The 25,403-nt window shown below is 42.1% G+C and overlaps 2 protein-coding genes and 1 non-coding gene across 3 annotated transcripts; 2 read left to right on the top strand and 1 right to left on the bottom strand.

Moving 5' to 3' along the window:
* Positions 1-1,730: 1,730 nt before the first annotated feature.
* MAK16 (MAK16 homolog) lies at positions 1,731-13,726 on the top strand. The gene is made up of 10 exons (XM_003412544.4): positions 1,731-1,839; positions 4,485-4,534; positions 4,629-4,738; positions 4,845-4,909; positions 5,106-5,257; positions 6,359-6,413; positions 10,632-10,706; positions 11,428-11,541; positions 12,295-12,360; positions 12,537-13,726. Exons 1-10 carry the CDS (start codon positions 1,825-1,827, stop codon positions 12,729-12,731), a joined length of 897 nt encoding a protein of 298 aa, XP_003412592.1. The 5' UTR covers positions 1,731-1,824; the 3' UTR covers positions 12,732-13,726.
* TTI2 (TELO2 interacting protein 2) lies at positions 11,154-24,764 on the bottom strand. Its single transcript, XM_064272821.1, has 7 exons — positions 22,470-24,764; positions 21,019-21,205; positions 17,955-18,047; positions 16,097-16,284; positions 15,874-16,017; positions 14,550-14,712; positions 11,154-13,397 (listed from the first exon to the last, which is right to left on the bottom strand). The coding sequence occupies exons 1-7, from the start codon at positions 23,105-23,107 to the stop codon at positions 13,293-13,295; spliced, it is 1,518 nt and encodes a 505-aa protein (XP_064128891.1). The 5' UTR covers positions 23,108-24,764; the 3' UTR covers positions 11,154-13,292.
* LOC111751321 (small nucleolar RNA U13) lies at positions 24,042-24,145 on the top strand. The gene has a single exon (XR_002786399.1). It is a non-coding gene; the product is annotated as a small nucleolar RNA U13 (small nucleolar RNA).
* Positions 24,765-25,403: the final 639 nt, after the last annotated feature.

The following is a 25,403-nucleotide window of genomic DNA, read 5'->3' as shown; positions in this document are numbered from 1 at the left end:
ACTCATACCAACCTTATGAACAACAAAATGAAACATTACCTACTCCTGCATCATCCTCACAACTGATTAAATCCTTCCTTGTGGCTATTGTGCCAATCCATTTCATGAAGGGTCTCCCTCACCCTCGCTGGCCCTCTGCTTCACCAAACACAATGCGCTCCTCCAATGATTGACCCCTCCTGATAACCTGTCCAAAGCAAGCAAGTTGGTCAATGTTCAGTTGTGATCCATTAGGTTTTCACTGATTAATTATCAGAAGTAGATCACCAGGCATGTCTTCCAAGTCTGTCTTACTCTGAAAACTCTGCCGAACCCTGTGCACCATGGGTGACCCTGATGGTATTTGAAATACAGATGGCATAGCTTCCAGCATCACAGCCACACACAAGCCACAATATGGCAAACCAACGAATGGATGGTATAAATGTACATTTGATATACTGCTAATTGTCCCATATCCCCATTTTTTCAAACGGAGTAACAGGTTGATAAAGGTTAACTGACTTGCCCCATGATTTTAGTAAATGACAATCGGTTTTTATAACCTACGTTTAGCTCAAAAAATGAATGCTAAAGCACTGCTTTCTAACAGGGTAGTTCTCATTTGTGGTTTTCATTTACATGCAGCAAATTTTAAATATTTATTATACAATGAATTATTTCATAATGTGCTATGCATTCAAATAAAGGATTCATTCTTATTCTGAGATTGTGACTTTCTTACTCTTTTAGTATTAAAAATGTTCTTTTATAAAATGGTATGAGTTATTAAGGGTTTTCTTTTTCCCCTAGCAAAAATGAAAAGCAGAAAAGGGCTGTTAGTCCTCCAAGTTTGTTTTTTGAAGTATTATCTGGTCCATCAATTTCAAAGCTTGGGACCCACTGCAGGACAAACGTGAGTGTCCAGCTGGAGTAAGTGAGACAGGTATTAGTGAGGGAGGGCAAGTCTTAGGTTAAAAGTAGGGCTTCAAACTGTTTAATTCCCATTCGAATCCCTGCTGAGAATTTGCATTTCCACCTCCCAGATATATTGAATCAGAATCTGTATTTCAGATCACCTGGGGCTCTTATTGAAACATCCCCAGGCAATTCTTATGTAAAACCCACTGCCATGGAGTCCATTCCGACTCACAGTGACCCGTTTCTTAGGAGGCTGGTGGGTTCCAACTGCAGACCTTTTGGTTAGCAGCCACAGTTCTTAACCACTACACCACCAGGGTTTCCAATTTTTATGTATCCTATTAAAAATGTAGATTTTGATTCAGTATATCTGGGGTGGAAAGGCAAATTCTCAGCAGGAGTTCCAACCAGAATTAACCGGTTTGAAGCCCTGGTTAGAAAGGTCGATCCTAGCTCACGAGTGAGCGCTGCACGGACTTGGAGAAGGAGTATGAACAACACGCCCTGAACCGCCCGGCGCTGAGGTACAGCCTCAGCTTCCTTGCTCTCCGTCGGTCACTCTGCGGGTAGGCGCCGGTCCGCACCTTTCCCGAGGGCAGAACCGGGCAGACGGGCCGGAGGGGGTCAGGCAGCCACTACTCCGAGGCGGTCTCAAGCTGCACGTCGGGGAAGGGTGCGCCAGCGCCGGGTTCGGGACTCTGCCCACTGCTTGCGTTCGTCCTCCGTGGCCCGTACCCGGGTTTACTTTCCGGGACGGGGGCCGGGCCGCGGAGGCGCGCACAGGTGTTCGACCGTCAGGGGGCGCTGTGCACCGCCGAGAGTCTCGGAGTCTCTCGCGATAGCCGAGACTAGAGTTTCCGGACGTGAAGCCCCGGAAGAAGCGTGGTTACTGCCCGGACCTGGCTACGCTGAGACGCCGACAGCATGCAGTCGGACGATGTGAGTCTCCTTCCGTTCTTTGGTCACTCGGGGTTTACGTAGTAGTAGGGTACTTCGCCCCTTTTAGGAGACGCGAGGTTTCCAGACCCCCGATTTTCGACCGTGGGGCTCTCACGTGTCCACAGGGGACCCCAGCCAGCTGCCCAGGGCGTGGAGGCTGCCACCCGAATCCACAGGGTCGGCGTATCCAGTCCTAAATGCCTAGCAAAGAAAGACTGTGCATGCTGTGGTCCCACGAGGCTTGGGGGGGCGAAGGGCCGGGGGTGTTCGGCGGAGCGTTTAAGACCTCAAATTTAAGGCTCTCGACAGCCTCACGCATAGTTACTTTTCAGTCTGTTTTTCCTGTGTTATGTTTTTTTGTTCTGTTTTACATTTGTCCCACTCTGCCCAAATCTTAATTTTGGGAGCCTCCTCAATTCATTCATTTAGTTGTTGAAGAAATGTTTAGTAAGTGCTTACAGTGTGCTAGGCAATCACTGGAGATTGCCAGTGGCAAGCCCCTGCCTTCCTGGAGCACTCTGGTGGGGGAGACAGATAATAAACAAGTGAACAGATAAAATTATTGCACTGGGTAGTGAGTACTATGAAAGAAAGACCATGGGTGATGAAGTAGAGCATAAGTGGGAGAAACCACTTCAGATAGGGCTGGTCAAGGAAGGTTTCTCTGAAGAAGTGACATTTGAGCTGAGACCTAAAAGATGAGACTGAACCAGCCACTAAGGAGGCAGTGGAACAATGAAGTACCTTGATCTGAAGGTCTGAGAGAAGGAATGGAAAGGACACCGAAGTGACCAGGTTACAGGATCAAGAGGAAGATGGATAATGAAATTGGACATGTTCCTCAGAGCAAGATCATGTATTTAGGAAGCGTTTTTTAGGTTTCTGATAGGGAATACAATCTGATTTACGTAGTGAAAAATTAGGTGCTTTGTGAGACTTCTGGAAGAGAGCAAGACTGAAAGACTGTGGTATGGTGGAAGGTAGCTTTGTCTAAGGCAGTAATAGTGGGGATGATGAAAAATGGATGAATTTGCCGTGTTTTTTCGGTATAACCAACAAGACTTGATGAAATAAGTGAAGCAGAAAAGGGAGAAATCAAGGGATTTGGGATTTGAACAAATAATTAAGTGGTGGTTTTATTTACTGAGATGGTGAAGACTGAAGAAGGAACAGGGTATTCTTTTTGAGGCGTGTGGACTTGAGAGCTCCATTTGGACATGCTAAGGTTTAAGAGATCCAAGTGGAGATGTCAAATAGGCAGCTGGGTGTATATACAAGCCTGATGATGCTCAGGAGAGAAATCTACCCAAGAGATGACAATTTGGGAGTCATCAGCTTAGAGATGATATTTAAAGCCACATGCCTGAATAAGTCCCTTAGGAAGAGTCTAGAGAGAAAAGATGCCCGGCTCAAACCCTGAGACATTCCAGCATTTAGAATTCAAGCAAGAGAAGAAGCCAGCAAAGGAGAATGGGAAGGAGCAGCCAGTGGGCAGGACAAAAAAAAAACAGAAGCTACAGGGTGGTCAACCTTCTCAAATTCTGTGAAGATGCTGAATAAAATTAGTACTGAAAAATCATCCTTCCGATTTAGCAATATGGAGACAAAAGTGACTATTATAAGCAGTTTCAGTTAGTGTAATGGTGAACTGCTCCATAGGGTTTTCAATCAGAAGCAGATAGCTAAGTCTGACTTCCAAAGCACCTGTGGGTGGGTTTGTGCCACCCAGGGACCATCTCCTCAGCATACATGATTCTAACTATCTGGCTTCAACTTTCCCAGTTTCATTTCCTCTTACCTATTCCCTACCATCTCCAGCAAACACATCCTGTAAGATTCCTAAAATGTGTTCTACTCTTTTAATCTGTGTTTTTCCCTTTAGCTGCTTTAAAGCCTTTCCTAGTTCTTCAAAGCAGCTCACTCAAAAACCCTCCTGTTCTTATATACCTCTATGGTAGCATTTTTGGATGGTAGCATTTAGACTATGATTCTTTGTTTGCATATCTCTTTTCCTAAGTAGGCAGATAAACCTCCTTGAGGACTACACCTTTCTCCATCAGCAAATACTTGAGTGCCTACTGTGTCAGGACTCGAAGATGCCAGTGCTTACATAAATCAAGTACACAATAAATGCTGAATGAATAAAAAGCACATTGGTCAGTGGAGGACAGCAATAGGTGATTTTCCTTGCCCTAAATAAAATCAAATTATGGTATGTATATCCAGAAATCTAATACCTTGCAGCCTTTAAAAAATGGATAATGTACATATCAAATAAAAAAGTTACCAAATACATACAATACAATACAGTGAAATTATTGTTAAAAATATACATGTAGGGATACTGTTGCTGGTGGAATAGACATAGGTGTAGACAAAATGGGAAAATAACTGACAAGCTTTTATCTCTGGGTAATGAGGTTATGATTATTGTTAATTTGTATTTTTAATTTTCTGCAAGAATTTGTCACTTGTGTAAAGAAAACAAGTCAGACTAGTTTACAGAGTTTCTTTCTTCCACTTATTCCTCTAAAGCCCCTTTATTCAGTAAAGTGGGGCACTGCCCTGGGGCATTGTTCTCTTGGGTCAGTATGCCACCTGTTGGATCAGAACAATTGAAATGGGTTCTTACTTTGTCTTTGCAGGTTATCTGGGATACACTAGGAAACAAACAATTTTGTTCCTTCAAAATAAGGTGAGTCTGGATTTACAACTCAGAGCTTCCTTTAGTTGTCCTCTTGGTAACTAACCCATTTTATATAATCTTTGCTTCTTTCCTCCCATTCCAGAACCAAGACTCAGAGCTTCTGCAGAAATGAGTACAGCCTGACTGGACTGTGTAATCGGTCATCCTGCCCCCTGGCAAACAGTCAGTATGCCACAATCAAAGAAGAGAAAGGTAACTCCCCAGCTTTAACTGCCATGAGAATTACTCACCAGCTTTTGAAAGGTTGTGCTTTCATCTCTGCGTTCGTGATATTAAAGGCATTTACTTTCTCCCGCAGGACAGTGCTACTTGTATATGAAGGTCATAGAACGCGCAGCTTTTCCCCGGCGTCTCTGGGAACGGGTAAGACTTAGGACATAAAATTACAGTGGCCTTAGATCAAGGGCAAAAATTCCACATGCTGTTTTCTCTCCCTTAATCATATTCAGATTAACTTCCGGAGCCGTCCTCATCAGGCTCCTGGTCAGGTGTCGCTGCCAGTGAAGACCTGGCGGATCATTTACTCTTGCCCTTCCAACTTCCTTTTTGTGTCTGATAGGTCAGACTCAGTAAAAACTATGAGAAAGCACTGGAGCAAATAGATGAAAATCTCATTTACTGGCCTCGTTTTATTCGACACAAATGCAAGCAGAGATTCACCAAGATCACCCAGTACCTAATTCGAATTCGAAAACTCACCCTAAAGCGACAGTAAGTATTCAGATGGTTTGTGTTATTCCATGATTATTCAGTCTGTCTGCCCAAGAAGTATGTTATGAAGCTGATTTGTGAAACCTCAATAATGCTTTCTGTTAAAATCACCTTTGTATAATATTTTATGACGTGCTAAGAAAAAGGAGGAGGCAGTGGTAATTCAGTGGTAGAATATTCTCCTTCCACGTGAGAGACCGGTTTAGATTCCCAGCCAGTGCACCTCATGTGGGGCCACCACTCATCTGTCATTGGAGGTTTGCGTGTTGCTTTGATGCTAAACAAGGTTCAGCGGAGTTTCCAGACTTAAGTCGGACTAGGAAAAAAGGCCTGGTGACCTACTTCTGAAAAATCAGCCACTGAAAACCCTGTGGGTTACAGCAGCCCGAACCACAACTGATCATGGGGATGGCACAGGACTGGGCAGCATCCTGTTCCGTCGTGCCTGGGTTGCCATACGTTGGGGGCTGATTCAACATCAGCTAACAAGAAGAAACTTCACCTCAGATGAAAATAGCACCCTCTGGTTTTGCAGGATTTTTAAAATAATATAGTACAACTCAATTATATCCTCCCTGCCTGAAAATCAGCTTCAGAAATTTTGTTTATAACCCCTGAGGAAATCTAAATATTAGGGATGTAAAAATTATTTAAAAAGATGTGAATAAACAGTAATCTAAGAACCGTACTCTGGGTTCATTGAAAACAAATTTTAAAAAGTAATATAAAATCTACAGAATTAGTTAAGTACCTTTTTGAGAGTTAGGCCCTAACACTTTTTCATTGTGTCCTTCAGAGAATGCTAAGATTTCAGTCTTCTAGAGAAAACTTCTTTTTCTTAGTTCACTGAAGCATTAATCTCAGGATAGTAAATGAACTCAGAAGTCTCAGAATGCCTAAATAAAACAAAAAAAGAGCTACATTAAAATATATGTAAGATGTCAGGCTTTGAGTATTACGAGAAAATTTTAAATAGTATAATCTTGCCATGTTGAGGTGAACCCTACAAAACAATTCTAATCCTTTTTTCTTCTCATCTTTTAAAAGGAACACATAGCACATGTACTTGGATTTTCTGATAATGTATTTTATTTCCCATAGGAGGAAACTTGTTCCTTTGAGTAAGAAGGTGGAGCGGAGGGAAAAAAGAAGAGAGGTAACTTAATTCTGATATCCACAGCTTCCGTATTTTCATGGGGGAGAGTCCTGCCAGCAGGTCTCTGGATAAAGATTAAGTCACCGTTGTCTGTAGACTGTTCGGGCCCTGGCACAAGGCCAGGCAGTGTTTCCTTCTGTTACACATAAGGTTACCATGAGTCTGAGCAGACTTGACAGCAGCAGTAGAGGTTAATGGTATTAATTGCATAAGACATCCGATTTTCCATATAAGAGTCTAACTTTTGGTGCAAGTTAAAATATGGGTGCTTTGGGAATATATGCGGTGGGAGAACAGAAAGGAAATCTTGAGAGATCCAGTACCCCTCATCTGAAATTCTTGAGGTCAAGTGTTTCACAATTCAGAATTTTGCTGTTGCCTCTCTTGTATGTTACATATTACCCCCTGCAGGATCTGTGCACTCTAATCCAACACACTAGTATTCCTGCAGTGAAATATAAGAATGTTCACACTAGATGGGATTTTTAAAAGTCTTTACATAGGCTTGCGTCATTTCCAATCATATTTTGCCACTAAATTGAGTTTTTTGGATTTTAAAATTGCTGGTAAGGATATGAAGATTCTACTTTCATCTGGAAATTTTTATTCTTGAAGTCAACTGGGAAGTTTTTATTACTAGAAATGAATAGTGAAGGTAATTGTGTTATTCACGGAAATTTTTTTCTGCTCAGGAATCTCTGGTCTTTGTCCCAGACAGCACTTTGCCTATTGGACAATTACACCTGGGTATCTCACTGATGTTGGAGCCCTGGTGGTCCAGCAGTTAAGCGCTCAGCTGCTAACCCAAAGGTCGGCAGTTCAAACCTACCAGCTACTTCATGGGGAGAAAGATGTGGCGGTCTGCTTCTGTAAAGATTACAGCCTTGGAAACCCTATGGAGCAGTTCTGCTGTGTCCTGTAGGGTCGCTAATGAGTCAGGGTCGCTAATGAGTCGGCGTCGACTCAACGGCAACGAATTTTATTTCACAGGTAGTTGATTCAAGTTGAGTGAATTTTCTCATGCTTCAAGCCAACTGGTAAGTCTTGAAAAAAAAAAAAAATTTTTTTTTTTTTTTTTTTCAAGACTTACCAGTTGGCTCTTCCTGTTAAGTTCAGATTTTCATTCTTGATATTTGCTTTGCTTACCTCCCTTCTAGCATCAGACATTTGCCTGATCATTTGTCATATCCTATCAAGAATTAAAAAAAAAAAAAAATTTTTTTTTTTTTTTTTATCAAAAATTAGAGTTAGTAACTTGATGCTTTTGTTCCCATTAATCAATTAGAGTTCTTTATCTCAAATCCGTTATATCAGTGGTCTCCAAACTTTTTTGGTCACCCACCCTATCGATAAAGTTTTTTAATATGTACTCCCCAGTATGAATACTACCTGTGTAACTGTTACTATGTATGTACAGAGCTCGGTGGCGTGTGGTTAAGAGCTCAGCTGCTAACCAAAAGGTCAGTAGTTCGAATCTACCAGCCGCTCCTTGGAAACCTTGTGGGGCAGTTCTCCTCCGCCCTATAGGGTTGCTATGAGTCAGAACCAACTTGACGGCACCTAACATATATGTTGATGTGTACATTATAATCTTTTGTGATGCAGTGAAACAAAGATCTGGTTCTTAGCCAAGTATAAATTGTCTCGAAGGACCATCGTAACTGATTAAAAAAAAAAACCTGTTGCTGTCGAGTCAATTCCGACTCATAGTGGCCTTACAGGACAGAGTAGTACTGCCCCATAGAGTTTACAAGGAACACCTGGTGGATTTGAACTGCCAACCTTTTGGTTAGCAGCCATAGCACTTAACCAGGGTTTTCATCGTAACTGATAGGTTTCTCAAAGATACGTAGGGAAGTACATTGTTGATTGTTTGTATTAAGTACTTGCTCTACATTTTTTCATTCTCCCCTGCCAGTAATGCAGAGATTTTGGTTCAAATCCAGCCAGTGAGTTTTCACCTTCCTTCATTGTCGAACAGGTTTCTTGCACACCTCCCAGAAGAAATGAAGTTGTTCTGTTTTTAGCAAATGCATCTGAAGCCCTCTGAAAAATCTAGATTTGGAAGATTTTCAGATGGGCTGGAATGTTCTGTTTCCAAATTTTTAAAGTGTGTAATTGTAGTTTTTATAGGAGACACGTGTTGTTTTCAGGAACAGGGCCACATAGCTGTTATCACATCCAAACATCTTTACAAAATGTTCTGTCCGTAGAACAAGTTCTTTAGAAAGAAGTTTCTTCAAACTCACTGTTAAAACATTGCCTTTCTGTTAAAGGAATAGAGTGTTATTTCTTAAAACTTGTTAGGTTAGATACTATGTACAGGCATTTGCCATCGCAGCAAAGGATGGTCAATATGGAACATTTTTCTTTTTGTTAAAAATCCATGACTCACCTTTAAGTTGTACAACTTTAAGGACTACGCCATTTGAAAGAATGGAGATTTGAGTCCACCCAGCGCCACCTCAGGGAAAGGCCCTGGCGGTCTACTTCCAAAAGGTCAGCTGTTGAAAACCCTGTGAAGTACAGTTCTGCTGACACACGTGGGGTCGCCATGAGTCGAGATTGACTCGACGGTGACTAGTTTTGGCATTGGATAACCAGCACACCTTTATGACTTTTACCAATTTTATTGCAAACTATTCAATATCTGTATATCCATTTAACTAAGCAAATATGAACAGCTAAATGTTGAAATACTCTGAATAAGGGAGCGAGGCCACCACTTCCACACTGTGCAACAGAATGTCCTTCACTCAGGATGTCTTACTGTATCTGACACAACTATCTGGTTTATGGAGAGAACCAGCGCACCAGAAGTCTTCATGATAAATATTGTAACATTCAAAAAAAATTATATGCAGAAGTTTGGAATATTTTCTTCTTACACCTCAGTGAATCACCCTGAGGTGTGAGCACCTCACTTTAGCAGTGGTATCACTAGGGGGGTACGGACCGCACCGGTGACTGTCAGGGTGACACCAACATGACTGTCTATAAAATTTTTTACAGTGTTTCAGAACTATTTTTTATAAAAAATTTTTTTTATAACATGTATCAATATACCTACAAGGCTAAAACTCTATGTGCATATACTTTTCGAACCTTCTAGTACATTCCAGTCAGAGCTGTCATTATTACCCAGTGACAAAGATGCTTTGAATCACATGGTCTCGTCTGCCACAAACATGTTGTTGTTTTCATTGCTGACAGTGTTTTTATAGTTGCTGCTTTCGTCAGATTTTCTGGGGCTGTAGGTGCAGTACTGTAGTAATTAGCATGTAAACCTGTATTAGTAACTTTTTTGAGAATGAAGTAGTAATCAAAGGAGAAGGAGAAAAACCAAAGTTTCCGCTCAGTTACTAACAACGTAGCTGATAATGCTGTAGTTCAGTGTAGAAAAGGTTTATAAAACAATGTTGTTCGTATTCATATAATCTAAGAAATACTACATGTAAGCAATCTGTAGCTGTATTTATCACATTATTCTATGATTGAAATTGATAGTAAACATTAGGAGTCTATACAGTCTGGTGTGGGAGGGGTGACATCAACCTTAGTGACGCCACTGCACTTAGATACCGACCCACTTGCCTCCAAATCTTTCCGCCTTGTGATTTACCCCACACGGTTTAATTATTCTAACGTAGCTTCTCTGTGCAGTGCTTAAAACCCTCTATGGCTTTCTCTGTCCAGTTAACACACAATCTTAGGCTCGAACAGTAGGCTGAGGTCGGATTTTTATCTTTTGGCTGGGGGTGGCTAGGTTGGTGCCAGGCTATCTTTTTCTATGAGAGACCCTTAGAGGAAGAGATTTTTTTCTTCCTATTTATCACAGGGAGTGTAACACGGTTTTAGAAAATATAAATGGGTAAAGGTCTCTCTTCCCTTTTCTCAGCTTTTACTAAGTCTGGCTTCTGGGTTGCTCATTTTTTCAAGACACTTAAATGTATGTAGACCTACATGCTTTGTAGATCTATCAAAAGTTTTGTTAGAATTTAACTTAGAATGCAATTTACAAAACCCCAGGAATTTTAAGTTGAAAGGTTCCCAAGAAGGTTTGAGAGGGAAGAAAAAAGCTATCTCGTTGGAGTGACAAAAGCCCTCATAATAGCAAGAGGGAAAAAAAGGTTACATCTTTCTTACGCAAACTTGGTAGTCTCTTCTCTTTTCACTTCTACAGGCTGAAAAATGAGGTTTTTCTCTTTTATCTTACAGGAAAAGGCATTAATAGCTGCTCAGCTGGACAATGCCATCGAAAAGGAATTACTGGAGAGACTGAAACAAGATACGGTGAGAAAGTTAGGTGCTTTGGGGTACAAATTTTATTTTTTAGGTATTAGTATCATGCTAGGAAATATTTGGAAATTATTTTCTTTTAAAAAAGATGTTGGAAAGGTCTCCACTCTGATTTTATCCCTGGAATAAAATGAATTATCATTTAGGCCTCAGCTTCCTCATGTTAGTTCACTGATACAGGCATATAAAGTGCTTTGGTTACCCTTGATACACCCTCCGTTCAGCGTAAGAGACCTTGACCTTTCTGCCGTTCTTCCCAACCTCTGCTCCTAGATGCATCAATTCCAGAGCTCTGTATAAAAGCTGTGGTTTTCCCCTTCCTACATATAACCCTAGTCTGTTTAAAAATTAGTGTCACTTATGGACACAACATGAATAAAACTTATTTTTTCTTTATTATTCCCCCTTCATCAGTAAAATTACCTTTGTCCCAATTCGTGGGTTTTATAAAAAAAAAAAATTTTTTTTTTTTTTTAAGTGATTTGGTTCCATTCTCATAGTAGTTACCTATTTGATACTAATCAGTGATAATTTAAATGTCAAAACGGGCCTTTTAAGACACTGACAACTCTAGGCTTAAAAATAATACTGAAATGTTACTCTCCAGATTAAGTATTTTCAGCTTCAACACTGGGGGTAAAAAAATAAGTCAGACAGTGGAACCTCAAGTGTAATACCCAAATTTAGTTAAAGCCCATCTGTGTCTGTTATCCAGTATGGCGACATCTACAACTTCCCCATTCACGCCTTCGACAAGGCCCTGGAACAGCAGGAGGCAGAGAGTGACCCTTCAGATGCTGAGGAAAAAGACGAAGATGATGATGAAGAGGTAAGCCTTGTCCAGTTGTGTCTAGCAGAAACCTATGTAGGACTAGGTCTGGGTTATGTGATTGAGGGACAGACTAGCAGCTTCATTCCCCTAAGCAAATACAATCACCTGGTCATTTTGTTCTGTCAGGAGACTAATTTTGGTTCATCAGTGGCTGCTTTCTTCTCGAGGCTCAGCTAACAGACTATTTATGCATTGACAACTTCAATCTTACTTATTGGCTTCTAAAGCTATTCCTGCCAGGTAACAAAAATCCCATCAGCTGAGAAGTGTACCACTAGGGAGCCTGCTGAAATTTACACAGGGTTTAATCTTACTAGTAAATAGGAGACGTATTTGAATGGGCAGTATTTTTAGGAAAAAGGCTAATTTAGCAAGTACATCTTTAATCATATGGGACACTCAGGCTATTACCTACTGATAAAGCATTTTTATGGTATTTGAACTCCTAGTTTTAGTTGAATGTACCCAGAATTATTTGTAAAGCCCTTCCTACGTACCGATTTTAGTCAATTCAAATGAGGACATTTTACCTCCAGTGATTGAAATCAAACATGAGAATTATTTGATATCTCTATAGAAATTTCTTAATTCAGAAGTATTAGATTTTGGAATAGGTAGATACTGGTTGCAGAGTAAGTAGACTCTGATTCTAATTGTCTGTCATGTACTTATTTATCAAAGAAGAAAACTAGATGTGTAAACTGAGTTTTCATTATGTATTTTGAACCTAACAGTTATGTTCTACTTTAGGATGTGGGAAAAAGAGAATTTGTGGAAGATGATGAGGGAGATGAGAGTGACATAAGTGACTTCGAGGTGAGCTTTATGTGTCAAAGATCCTTTGGCCTTCAGCAAAAAACAGGGAAGGTTTCTCAACATGCAGAGAAGCAAATAAATTCTCCGATTTGTTCTAAACTGTGAGAACAACGAAGGGAGTTTGGGGGAACTAACCTAGCCTCTTCCCTCCTCTATTTTTTCTGTCCCCACACTAGGATATGGATAAACTGGATGCCAGCAGTGATGAAGATCAGGACGATAAATCTTCCAGTGAGGAAGAGGAGAAGGCACTTAATGCTAAACACAAAGGCAAAACCCCCTTGAAAGGACCTTTGCAGAGAAAACGTGCCTACGTGGAGATAGAATATGAACAGGAGACAGAGCTCACGGCCAAAGCCCAGACCACGTGATTTCTCTTCATTTATAAACAGGACTGGATATTTTTTAACTTCCTTCTTTTTTGTATCTTAAACACATACACACCTCAAGTCTTTGCTCTTTTGTGTTGTTTTTAACACAGTATTTGTATTCTCAATATTTGTCACTTTTGTGGGGCAAGAAATCTGGGAAGGAAGTGGAGGAAAGTCTTAAATTGTAAACAGTGTATTTTTGTAGTACTTTTGGCATATGTGTTATAGTAACAGCTTGAATCCAAGAAGCTTAACAGATGAGTTCTTGAGGCTGGAATGAGATTGTGGGTGTAAACATTTCTAAATTTGAAATGTAACCCACCCTTGTTTCCTTTGCGTGTCTCCCTCCCTCTGCAACAAACTTTCATTTAGAAATTGCAGGCCCTAAATCTTTCCTCCTCTTTCTTTCCCCACTCCATGGGGGAAAAAGGAAATTTTTAAAAAAGGAAGCTATAACTTAACAATGTTTGGTGTAAAAATACCTTTTTCCATAAATAGCACCATTCATACAATCTGAAATAGAAAGGAAATCCTTTCATCTTTGGGTAAATAACACAAATCTTAAGTTCCATGGTAGTGACCGCCTTCAGAAGCCTGCTGCACTTTTCTGATACAGTTCAACACCTTGCCATCTTCACAGCTTTGGGGAATCTTGGCCAGGAGACTCTGAAACATGAAGCCAAACAGGCTTTGTTTTGTTTTTTAATTATTTATTTTTCCCCCTTCTACCTTGGTTTTTCATTTTTGGTACCATACTCAAGAAGGAAAGAATGGATGACACTGGGGCCAGTTCACAGAATACTAGTCAGGAGGTGCTACTTTAGGACCTGCACTGGCACGCTTAGAAATGTCCTGCTGGCTCATGCAGAAGCAGCTTAATATGAGCCAAGAGCAAAGTAAGTTGGATCTAGGGCTTGAAACTGCCTGAGATTAAAGAGCTGACATGAAGTAAGTTTAATAAACTAATAAAACAATATACTACTGTATTCTAAAAATTTTTAGGATATGAATTTCTTTTCATTCTGCCTTTAGAACTTGCAATGAAAGATTTCTAAATGGGGTAAGAAGTGAGGCAACAGCTTATTAAATATAAGCTAGTGTATGCTATGGAGCCCTGGTGGCACAGTGGTTAAGAGCTACGGGTGCTAACCAGAAGGGTCGGCAGTTCAAGTCCACCACCAGCTCCTTGGAAAGCCTATGGGCAGTTCTGCTCTGTCCTATACGGTTGCTTTGAGTCAGAATCGACTCGATGGCAATAGGTTTGTTTTTTTAGAATGTATGCTATGGCTTTGAGAAGTTAACTCTTGTGTAATATGGGAACAAAGGAAGAATTTCCGTATAGATAAATAGGTAAGAGTATGGAAAAGCATCTGCCTAAGAGATGGTTGCTCCCAGAAAAACTGGAAACATTTCTGATACTGGGACTACAGTTCAATGTTACTGAATTACTCTATCAGTATTATTACTCCTTGGTGGCTTAAGGCCCATTATTTCATTTTCTTATATTCAGAAGACTAGAACAGAACTTAAATTTTATAAACTTAAATCATGATGCTTCTGCCCATTCTCTTGTCCTAGCCCCAGAAACATCTGGTGATTCTCTTGGCTGTTTAAACTGTTTCGAATAGCTTTAAAGAAAGAATAAGGGATTGGTTAAACTCTGCTGAAGGCTAAGGGCTCAGAGGTGGAGACCTCAAACCCTCCATGTCCATTTCCAGATGTGGTCAGGCATGTAAATAATAAATTATAATCAATCATAGGAATTACCTAAGGGTAATGAGTCCCAGCTGAAACAGAGTTGAGGCCTCTCTCCCTTACCTTCACCCGTCCTTCTGAGCAGTGGTCCAAGAGAATAAGGCAGTCTGTGGCCTCCTGTAACAAGGCAGTCTTCACAGGCTCAGGTGTCAGACTTGAGTCCCTTGCTACATCACAGATCAGTTTCAGGAGAGCCTTCAATAAGACCACAACTCTGCAGGAAACCCTGGAATCAAGAAGAAAAACTGTAAATCATCTAAATCATAAGATATTAAAACTGGAAGGGTCTTCACAGACCTGTGCAGTGCAAAGCTCTCATGTAGTAACTGGAGTTGAAGTCAAAGTTAAATGACTTAAAGACCACAGAACTGGGGGCAGAGCTAAGGACCAGACTTCAGCTTTCTTATCCTCAAGCCCGTGCTCTTTCTACACCATGCTGTGCACACGCATGCACGCACACACACGCACGCACACTGGTTGCCCAAGCGAACTATCCAGAAGCTTGGTTATATCTGCTGTGAGGAAACAGCCCCTTCCCTAAGGGCTGGAAAGGAGGAACCACGTTCTCCCCTTACCAAGGACCTGTACTTTTGGCCAGAGAAGAGGTAGCCCATGATCCATTAGTTTTTATGCCATCTTAGGCCTGGAAGTTAAGTTACAAAATGAGGGAAATAAGCTTGGCTTCTAGGACTTAAGTATCAACTTGAATTTTCTCTCATTTCAGATGTGCTAGCTTATTCATCACCTAAGCCAGGTCTATTCTACTTATTAATTCTTCCAAAAGTTTTCAACCCTTATCTTCATCAAATATTCAGTAGTTTCTTATGGCTTTTACATCCTTCAGCCCTCCATCTCTTACCATTCAATATCTGTTCTAGATAAACTTTCCTGCTCTATTCTTCACTCCATGTACCCACCTCCTCCACACATACTAAAGCCAGTGCTGTTCAGTCAATTCCAACTCACAGCAGCCCTGCAGTACAGAGCTGAACTGCCCTATAGTGTTTCCAAGGCTGTAATATTTACAGAGAAAGAATTTTTTTCTTTTTATGAAACATCGAACAGTACCTGGATGGGTACTCTTAGAACACCAAGCTAAGCCATTCTTAGGATACACTTGAGTTTAAAGAGAAGTGATTTAATACTGTCAGAATCTGGAACTGATGCCTGCTGAAAGGATCAAAACTATGAGCACTCGAACTACAGATTTATCTTTTCAATGCCAGTTTCTCAGTTCAAAATCCTATAGGTGTGTGAAAATGAGAGGTTTTCAAATACACAGCTTGTCCTTAATTCTTTGTACTGCATGTACATCTGGGCACCTTTTGAACAGAAAATCAGCTGAGTTTTGCCCTTTTTAGCACACCTGCCTACTTGGCTGCTATACCTGGGCCAAGTATGCTGGATAAGAAGTTTTAGGGTCTCCAATATCTTCAATCTCGCCTCCTCCTCTGGTCCGTCATAAACCTCCAGATAACTGATGATGACTCGCTCCAGCCTCTTCAAGTGGCGGACAGTTAGGATCCCCAATCTAATGATGAAAGAAAAAACTGTGATGCCCAAGAACTGAAGTCGGGGAGCGTGTCCAGACGAGCAGCCCAGGGCCTCACCTCTTCACGAAGGCTGGTAGGTTTCTTGCATAGGTCCTGCGTAAGAGAAGGCGGTGCTCTGGCTCCATGTGGGTCAGGATCAGTTGCAGGACCTCTTCGCACTGCGTGGTGGGCCGAGCCGCATCTCCCTTCCACTGCATGGCTTTCTCCAGGATGGGGAATAAATCCAGCAGACACAGAAGTACAGCCTGGGAGCGAGGGAGGGGAAGGAACCCTGTGGTTTACGCACTTTCCATTTACTACCCTCACTGATTTTTCTAGGAACTTCATTAATCAGCTGTCCCTGGGGATCTGTGTCAGGATTCTAAAAGATACTAAAAAGAATACATTAAATATTCATTACTTTATATTTTACAAACTCTTTATCTACATATGGCAGTCTCAAATAAGTTAATACCTTCCCCTCAGCACTATTCTGTGCTCAACTGTAAAATGGGAAGATGTGACATGGGCACATGGCAGACCCCAGAGTACCAGAGCTGAGATTTTAACCTAGATTTTAGGAATCTAAAGTTAGTGATATTTACATGAACTTAACAGTAAAACTGTTCCTAAACAGAATCTAAGATGGTCCTAATTTGTGTCAAATTTGACCACTTTATCTGAAGTTTCAGTGTAGGCTCTACAGGGCATTTGGTTTTTCTCTTAGTTGTTTTAAATCTCTTTTCTCCACCATCTCAAGAGCCCCAAATTTTTTGGCTATTACTACCTGCATTCTCAATGCCCAAAAGAATATTTCCCAAAAAAGGGGTGGGGGGGAGTAATAATAAACAGTTGTTTCCACCTCTAATTTTACTTAAATTGTTTCTTCTGTCCTTAGAATGTTCTTCCCTTTAAGAAACTCATCCTTCCTAATCAAGTATCACCTCCTTCCTGAAGCTTCCTAAACGCCCCCCCCCCCGCCCCCCCGGCCAACAGCACCAAACCTGGTTAGGTCACTACTGCTGGAAACCCCTGCACTTTACTCAAACCTCTTTTATTATACTTACCACTCTCTACTGTAGATATATGTATACATATTTATATAAATGTCTCTCCAAAGGATTTTTACAAGCCAGAAACAATGGAACCATTGGGATCTATAATGGTTCCTGACATACCCGTAACCAAAAAACCAAACCCATTGCCATCAAGTTGATTCCGACTCACAGCAACCCTATAGGACTGAGTAGAACTGCCCCACAGGGCTTCCAAGGAGCAGCTGGTGGATTCAAACTACCGACCTTTTGGTTAGCAGCCACAGCTCTTAGCCACTGTGCCACCAGGGCTCCACCTGACATATCAAAGAAAAACCCATTACCATGGAGTCGATTTCAACTCACAGCAACCCTACAGAACAGAGAACTGCCCCACAGAGTTTCCAAGGAGCACCTAGTGGATTCAAACTGCCTTTTGGTTAGCAGCCATAGCTCTTAACCACTATGCCACCAGGGTTCCCACCTGATGTACAGTAGGTGCTTAATTAATGTCTGTTGGATAAATAAATAAATGACATTCTAAAATATCCAACCCACAAGTAGTTTCCAGTGTATGTGTTAATATAAAGCAACACAAAAGAAATAACAATAAAAATAGAGCTTTTTCAGACAAAGCTGCCCCCAAGTGATAAATAATTGACCTAAATGAGCAAAAGAACTGGTTTTTCTGTGGTGACTCAGAAACGTGGATGCCTGCTTGGTGTTGAAGTATTTTCACTAGTCATTTGCTACCTACGTATTTTCACCTTGGCAACAGCTTTTATTATCCTTACTTTCCAAGGGAGGAAAACGTCTCCCAACTATTCCTACTCACGTAATGCTATCTTCTACTCAAATTTAAAGAACCCAGACTCACAGCTATGAACAAATCTTACAGTTACCTGAATGAGGTGGTGCTCCGGTATGTACAGGTGGTTGAAAATGGCATGGTATAGGACCTGGGCCCTGTTGTACTGGAGCAAATCAGCAGCTGGCTGCAATTGGACAAATTACCCAATTAAAAAAAAAAAAACAGTTTCCCAAGATTGGCAAAATGTTTGCAATTTTAAAAAAGTTGGATGATGGGTACATGGAGGTTAATCATACCACTCTCTGTACTTTCATGTGTATTTCAAAAGCTCCATAATACAAAGTCTTAAAAAAAAGTTTCCTTGACTCTTCCACATTTGGGTATAATCCCTTTCAGGTTTTTATGTTTTTGTTCCCTGAAACAGTCAACTGTTAATTATTCAAGGTCTGGTTATATACTTTGATAATGACCTATGCCTTCCCATTTCTTCTGTAATTATCCTGGTAGTTATTACGTCACCTACGGCATATAACTGCTAGGTTGGCAGGGGGAAAGTATAAGGAGAGCAAATATGAACAAGTTAATTTGGCTACTTAGCAACTTCAACAGAAAACAAGTTAATAAAAGATACCCAACTTAACAACAAAAAGACAACCCAATGATTAAATGAGCAAAGGGCTTGAAAAGATACTTCACCCAAGAGGACATTCAAATGACCACCAAACACATGAAAAGATCCTCAGCGTCATTAGCCATCAGACAGATGCAAATCAAAACCATAGGGAAATACCATTTCACTCCCACTAGGATGGCTAAGATACGGAAAAAAATAACAAATGTTGGCAAGGATGTGGGGGGATTTGAATCCTTACACATTGCTAGTGAGAATGCAAAATGATACAGCCACTGTGGAAAACAGTGTAGCAGTTCCTCAAAAAACTAAAAACAGGACTACCGTATTTTAAAAAAAAAAAACTTGTCATTGAGTCGATTTTGACCCATAGCGACCCTCCAGAACAGGTAATACTGCCTCATAGGGTTGCCAACGTGTGGCTGGTGAGTCGAACTGTCGACCTTTTGGTTTGCAGCCAAGCTCTTAACCACTGTACCACCAGGGCTCCAGAACTACCATGTGACCCAGCAATCCCCCTCCTAGGTACACACCCAACAGACTTGAGAGCAGAGGCTCAAACATAGACTTGTATACCAACATTCATTGCAGCACTATTCACAAAAACCAAAAGGTGGAAACAACCTACATGCCCATCAACAGATGAATGGAACTACCAAAGCCTCTACCAGACTGAGTCCAACACAACTAGATGGTGCCCAGCCACCACCACCAAGGATCCTGGACAGAGCTGGAGAAAAATACAGAACAAAATTCAAAATCATTAAAAAAAAAAAAAAAAAAGACCAGACTTACTGGTCTGACAGAAACTGGAGAAACCCCAAGAATATGGCCCCCGGAAACCCTTTTAACTCAGTACTGAAGTTACTCCAGAGGTTCAGCCTTCAGCCAAAGATTAGACAGGCCTACAAAAGAAATACCACCACACTTAGGTCAACCATGTATCCAAGGCTAAATGAGCACAGCAGCCCAGGGGCAAGGCCAAGAAGGTAGGAGGGGACAGGAAAGCTGGATGAATGGAAATGGGGAACTCGAGGTTAAGGAGAGAGTGCTGACACATCGTGGGGCTGGCAACCAATGTCAACAAAACAGTATGTGTATTAATTGTTTAATGAGAAACTGATTAGATCTGTAAATTTTCACCTAAAGCACAATTGGGAAAAAAAAAAAAAGAGATAAATGGATAAACAAAATGTGGTACACACACACAATGGAATAGTACTCAGCCAGCAGGAGAAATGAAGTCTTCATACGTGCTACAATATGGATGGAGCTTGAAGACATCATGAGGAATAAAATAAACCAATCACAAAAGGACAAATACTGTATGATCTCGCTTATACAAAAAGACAAGTAAAGGCAAATGTATGAAAACCGAAGTTTACTAGTGCTTACCAGGGGCTGGAAGAGAGGGAGAAAGACGGGGTTATTGCTTACGGAGTACTGAGTCGCAGTTTACAGAGATGGAAAAATCTCATTAAGGGTAGGGCTGTACAGCCAGTGACTATAACTGCTGTCAGTAAGTTGTACACCTATAAAAAGTGAACTGGCAAAAGTTGTGTGGTAGAGATATTTACAACACTGACCAAAAAAAAAAACAGTAGGTGCTGAGACTGCTTATGTACAACCAAACACCTTGTGAGATTTGGTTCCTTGGTTTGGAGGTTTTAGGGTCATGGTTTCACGGGATAGCCCAGCTAATTGCCCTAATATCATGTTTAGTGTTTGTTCTACCTCCTAGTTCCTTGCATAGAGCTTGGGGTCTTAAAAGCTTGCCAACAGTCATCCAAGGCGTAACAATTGGTGTCTATTCACCTGGAGCAACAAAGGAAGGAGAGTCAGGAATAGGAGGAGGAAATGGAATGTGTGGCTAATTGTCTCCATGAAAACTGCCTCCTTTGCCGTGAGACCAGAAGAACTGGATGGTGCCCAGCTACCATTACTGAACATTGTGATCAAAGATACCATAGAAGAATCCTGATCAAAAGGGAGAAAACGCAAAACCGAACTTCAAATTCACATGGACTCCAGACTTTCTAGAGCCATGGAGGCTGGATGAACCCTTGATACTACTGCCCTGAGATAATCTTTAACCCTTAAACCGAAAATATTCCCTGAAGTCTTCTTAAAACCAAACGACAGTTTAGCTTAACTAGTAAAGAACGTCTGCCTTGAGCATCGTGCTCTTTTAAACAGTATCTATATGGGATCAAAATGACAACAGCAATTTGAGAGATTAGAGAGGAAGCTTAGGAGGCAGTAACAACTCAGAAAAGGAGGGTGAGAATGGCTGCACAACTTGAAGAATGTAATCAATGTCACTGAATTGTACATATGGAAACTTGATTTGGTGTATACTTTGCTGTGTATGTTCTCAACAACCACCACCAAATAAATAAATTACAAAAATAAATACAGACATAGATGGGCGACAATAAAACAGTGCTACCATGAATGAGGAACAGCCACGGATGACCTAGTTTGCCTCAGCAACACAGGTGACAAGGGAGCAGAGGTTTCTTACCACATTAAGCACAGTATGATGGAGGCAGCGGATGCCCAGGATTTTGTTCTCAGTTTGATAGTCATCTGAGATGAGCAATGACGGGGGAAGTATCCTTTCCAGGTGTTGGCTCAGCCATGGCCGAGTCACCTGTTGCAGAGTCCATGAGAAAACATGTTTGGTGGCAGGGTTATTTTTCCAGGATTCCCTAAATGGAGACATGAAACCACATTAGTGATGTGGCGTTAGCCAGCAATGGAAATTAAGCAGTTCAAGCTAAACAGAGTATTTTCTTGACCTTGAAAACACACATCCCACACAAAAAAAACTCTTTATAACATACAAGATATGGATCCAAATAACTTACATAACTTACACTGAATACATTTAACAATCATCCAGGGCTGTGAGTCTAAAGCTTATCCAATGAGAAGTAGCCATTTATAACCACAGCTTTCTGAAGGACCTGTGGGGATGGTGGTGGTGGTTACAGAGAACATGTGTGTATTGAGAACAGAGAGAGAAATTAATGATCTCTTATATTATTTACTGTTGTAAGGGGAAAAAATCAATCAACATTTTAACAAAACTTATAGTTTATAAAGTGAGTTTACACACGTTACACAATTAATCCTAAAACACCTGTGTAATATAAGTAATCCTATTTTTATATTACAAATAATGAAGCTGAGATCCAGAGAGGCTCTCTGACCTGGTCCTACACAGAAGTAGTTAAAAAAAAGCACAGACTCAAAACCAAGCTTTTTAACTCCAAGTTCCTGGTAAAATGACAGTTATGAACACATTCTTTTCTCATCACTCCAGCACTACAAATACTTACAAAGTAGCAAATGGAAACTCACAGAAGGTACTTTAGCTACCAGTAATCTCAAGGGTTTTTATTTCTTCATCCTAAGCATTGCTTTCCTATCTAATAACTATACCTATCTAACAGCTAGCAATGAGTTCCAAGATCCCTAAGTTTAAATCCTCTCCAAACCCCCATCCCTACCTAACTTAAGAAACTTTAACAGCAAGCAAGTGGGACAGAATTTGAAATGTATCCAGAACAGTTGTCATCAGGACCGGAAAGAGCACTGAAAAATGGACAACTGGAAGACCTGGGTTTTAATCTCAAATTTGGCACTATCTAGTTATGTCATTTATAGCAAACAACAACCTTTATTGCAACACCCTTATTTTACAGATGGGGTCAATGAGTGATGCAAAGAGTTAATGCACTCTGCCACTAACTAAAAGGTTGGAGGTTAGAGTCCACCCAGAGATGTTAGAAAGGCTTGGTCATCTACTTCGAAAAAATCAGCCACTGAAAATCCTATGAAGCACAGTTCTACTCAGACACCCATAAGTCAAAATCCACTCCATGGCTAGTTTTGATTTTACTGATGAAGAAAACTCCAACATTCGAAAACATTAAGCTGAAGCCCAGAAGTTTGGGCAGGAGTACTCACTTATTCAAATCAGGTTTGAGAAGTCCCATTATCACAGTAAATCTCCCTTTCTCCTCTTCATTTTCTCCGCGAAGGAATCCTGCCACAGAACCACAGTCAGAAACCTGAAGCAGTAAGGAGAGCGCCTCTCCAGCAATGTCCTGAGATCTTGGGCTGGTCCATGGTTGCTCCAAGCTGTGTGTGATGGCAAAAACATAGATGGGTCCTGCCAAGTGACGTAGGCCTCTCTGCCACGCAGGGCAGACCAGGGACTTCTTGGCAGTTTCAACCTGCCGGAGTAGCTTGAGAAATACTAATCCAACTTCTACGGCTTTCTCAGCCACCCCAGAGTGACCAGCACCTCTAACCCCCTCTTCCGCGGGTGGGGCAGCATAGGTCCCCAGGGCTTTTGCCACCTCCCCCAGCATCTCGTGGATTGCTGTGCCACTTTCCTCAAATAATCTGCCACATTCTGTAGCTTCTATGAGAGCACTGAGGTCCTGAAAAATTGCATCTCTGCCGTTACCCCGTCGGGCCTCCTGGCGGGTAAGACGGTGCAATATCTGGGAGAAGGCCTGTCGGAGAGCGGCGGAAGATGGCCCTCCAGCCAAGGAAGAGCTCTCCGGGGGCGAGTTCTCCAGAGCGCTGTCAAGCTCCATTCTTCAGACTGGGGAGGAGGTAGAGGGGGTCGAGGACGGAGACAGGGAGGGACCTACTAAGGAGGGAAGGCAGAATCACCCGGAGTCTGGAGTTCTCTCAAAAAACAGACTAAAATCTAATAAAATAAAACTCCAAGATGTCCTGGAGGAGGGAGGGGGAGTCCAGTCAGGATAAGAATAATGTGGATGAGGGGTGCAGTATTTAAGCGCTAGGCTGATAACCCAAAGGTAGGCGGTTCGAACCCACCGGCTGCTCCACGGAAGAAGAGCTGGCAGTCCAGAAAAATTTAAGCTTGGAAACCCTATGGGGTATTTCAACTGTCCTGTGGGGTCAGGAATCGGAATCGGCTCCACCGCAACGGGTCTGGTTTCGGATTTGGAAAGCCAGGGACATGGCAAAGTAAAAAGGGTCTCCCTGGTAGTAACAGAGCCTCAGACTCCCCAGAGTGAGTGGGTAAATTACTCTGGCCTTTTTGAAAACGCAAAGGAAAACAAACAAAAAACAAAACGAAAGAGGTTAAGGAATAAACTCCAGACGCACTACAACAAACCCGCCTGCAACTCTTCCCAGGTTCCTGACCAAGCTACATGCTGCCGCAAAGCACAAAGTTTGACTTCCGCCAATACTGTCGCAATGCACTGCCGGTTCACGACTTGTGGTCGTAAAGCAAGAGAAACCCAGGTTCAGAGAAGGGAAGAAAGGCGGAGCTCTGGTGGATATATTTGCATAGACAATCTTTCGCGAGCTAATTTTATTTCTGTTTTCGTTTATTAACTTGGAAACAAACAAACAAAAAACTCAGCATATCAGTGTAGTTTTTTAAATGTACAGGATTTCCTATGCCACTACTGCATCTATCTGCACTACGTTTGTCACCCTTTCTTTAAAGACAGTAGCACATCCTCGGGACTCCGCAACCAAAAATGTCGCCTGATCCTTTTTCGGTTCATAAGCGTGATGATTGGGTTTTCATACGTCTGTGTGATATGTGCCTCCCCCAAACCTTGTTACGACGTCGGCACATTACCCGTCTGACGTGAACTGGGAGGATCTTTTTAAAATTTTATGTTATAGAAACATGGCTTTTTTTGCTTCCTGTTTTGATGTTATTTTTTAGTGTCTGGGGAGGGTTGAGTAAATCGTGTTTGTTTTGACGTCCTTGTTGAGTTTTGTGATGGTGACGGAGTGCTTAAGAGTTCGGTTAGTAGTCAAAATGTTGGCAGTTCGAATTCCCTAGCAGCTGCTTGGAAGCCTTATGGGGCAGGTCTGCTCTGTTCTACAAGCTTGCTATGAGTCGGAGTCTGCTGGACTGCAGACGCGTTTTGTCTAGTTTTGGGATTCTGTTTCATTCTTACCGAGTTCCACAAAGTGCGTTGTTAGTTGCAGTAGAGTTGGTTCCCGCTCATGGCGATCCCAAGTGTCATAGCGGACTTGTTCTGTATAGGGTTTTAAAGGCTATGATCACTCCGGAGCAAATCACCAGGCGTATCTTCCGACGCACCTCTGGGCCCCTAGGTGGATTCGAACCTCACCTCCTTTAGTAGTCCAGCGCTTAACTATTTAGCCTTTTAAAAATCTAACACTAGTGTTAGGGGGTGAGTTATAAACTACTCTGCAGTGGCCTCCATGATCCCCCCGGGCGCCGGGAGAAGTGGGTCTCCAGGACCGCCCAGTCCGGCTCCGGTCCCGCCCAGCGGTGAGAGCGCCAGGTGCTCCCGGGAAGCCGCTCGCAGTACTGGGACTGGGCGGCAGGCGGCGGCGCCTGGGATAAGCCCGGAGCTTGGGGGCGCCTAGATCTTTCAGGCTCGGCGGGGTTCCGGGAACTAGCAGTCTTCGGTGGGGTGGTTCCAAGGCGGGGAGCCACGGCCCCGTGAGATCCCTCTGTCCTAACCAGTCTCGCACCGCGTGGGCATTGCTTGTCCCTGAGGATAGAATTTGTGTTCAATTCACTTTCATTTCCCCAGGGGCCGGTCACAGAGAACTGCACTGTGTGCACGTTCGGTGGTTTATTCAGCCAGCCCTCTGCGGATGGACGTGTGGGATCAACACGCATTTATTGCAGGACTAAATTGTGCCAGGCACTGCAGATAAAGGCACGGTCTCTGGCGAACCTTGGGAGTTCGTCCGTGACGTTCCTATAACTTCCACGAGGAAGGAAACTTTGTATTTGCCAAGGCGTGAACGCAAGTGCAGGCACCTGGGCCTCAGACACCTCGGGGAAGAGGGGGATCCCTCCCGCCTCCAGGGAAGCAGGTGCTAAGTGCAGTGGAAGCTGCCCCCCAAGAGTCCAGAGAC

Source organism: Loxodonta africana, chromosome 19 (genome assembly GCF_030014295.1).
Source record: "Loxodonta africana isolate mLoxAfr1 chromosome 19, mLoxAfr1.hap2, whole genome shotgun sequence".
Classification (NCBI taxonomy): domain Eukaryota; kingdom Metazoa; phylum Chordata; class Mammalia; order Proboscidea; family Elephantidae; genus Loxodonta; species Loxodonta africana.
The sequence above is the reverse complement of the archived record's forward strand: the minus strand, read 5'-3'. Positions and strand labels throughout refer to the sequence as shown.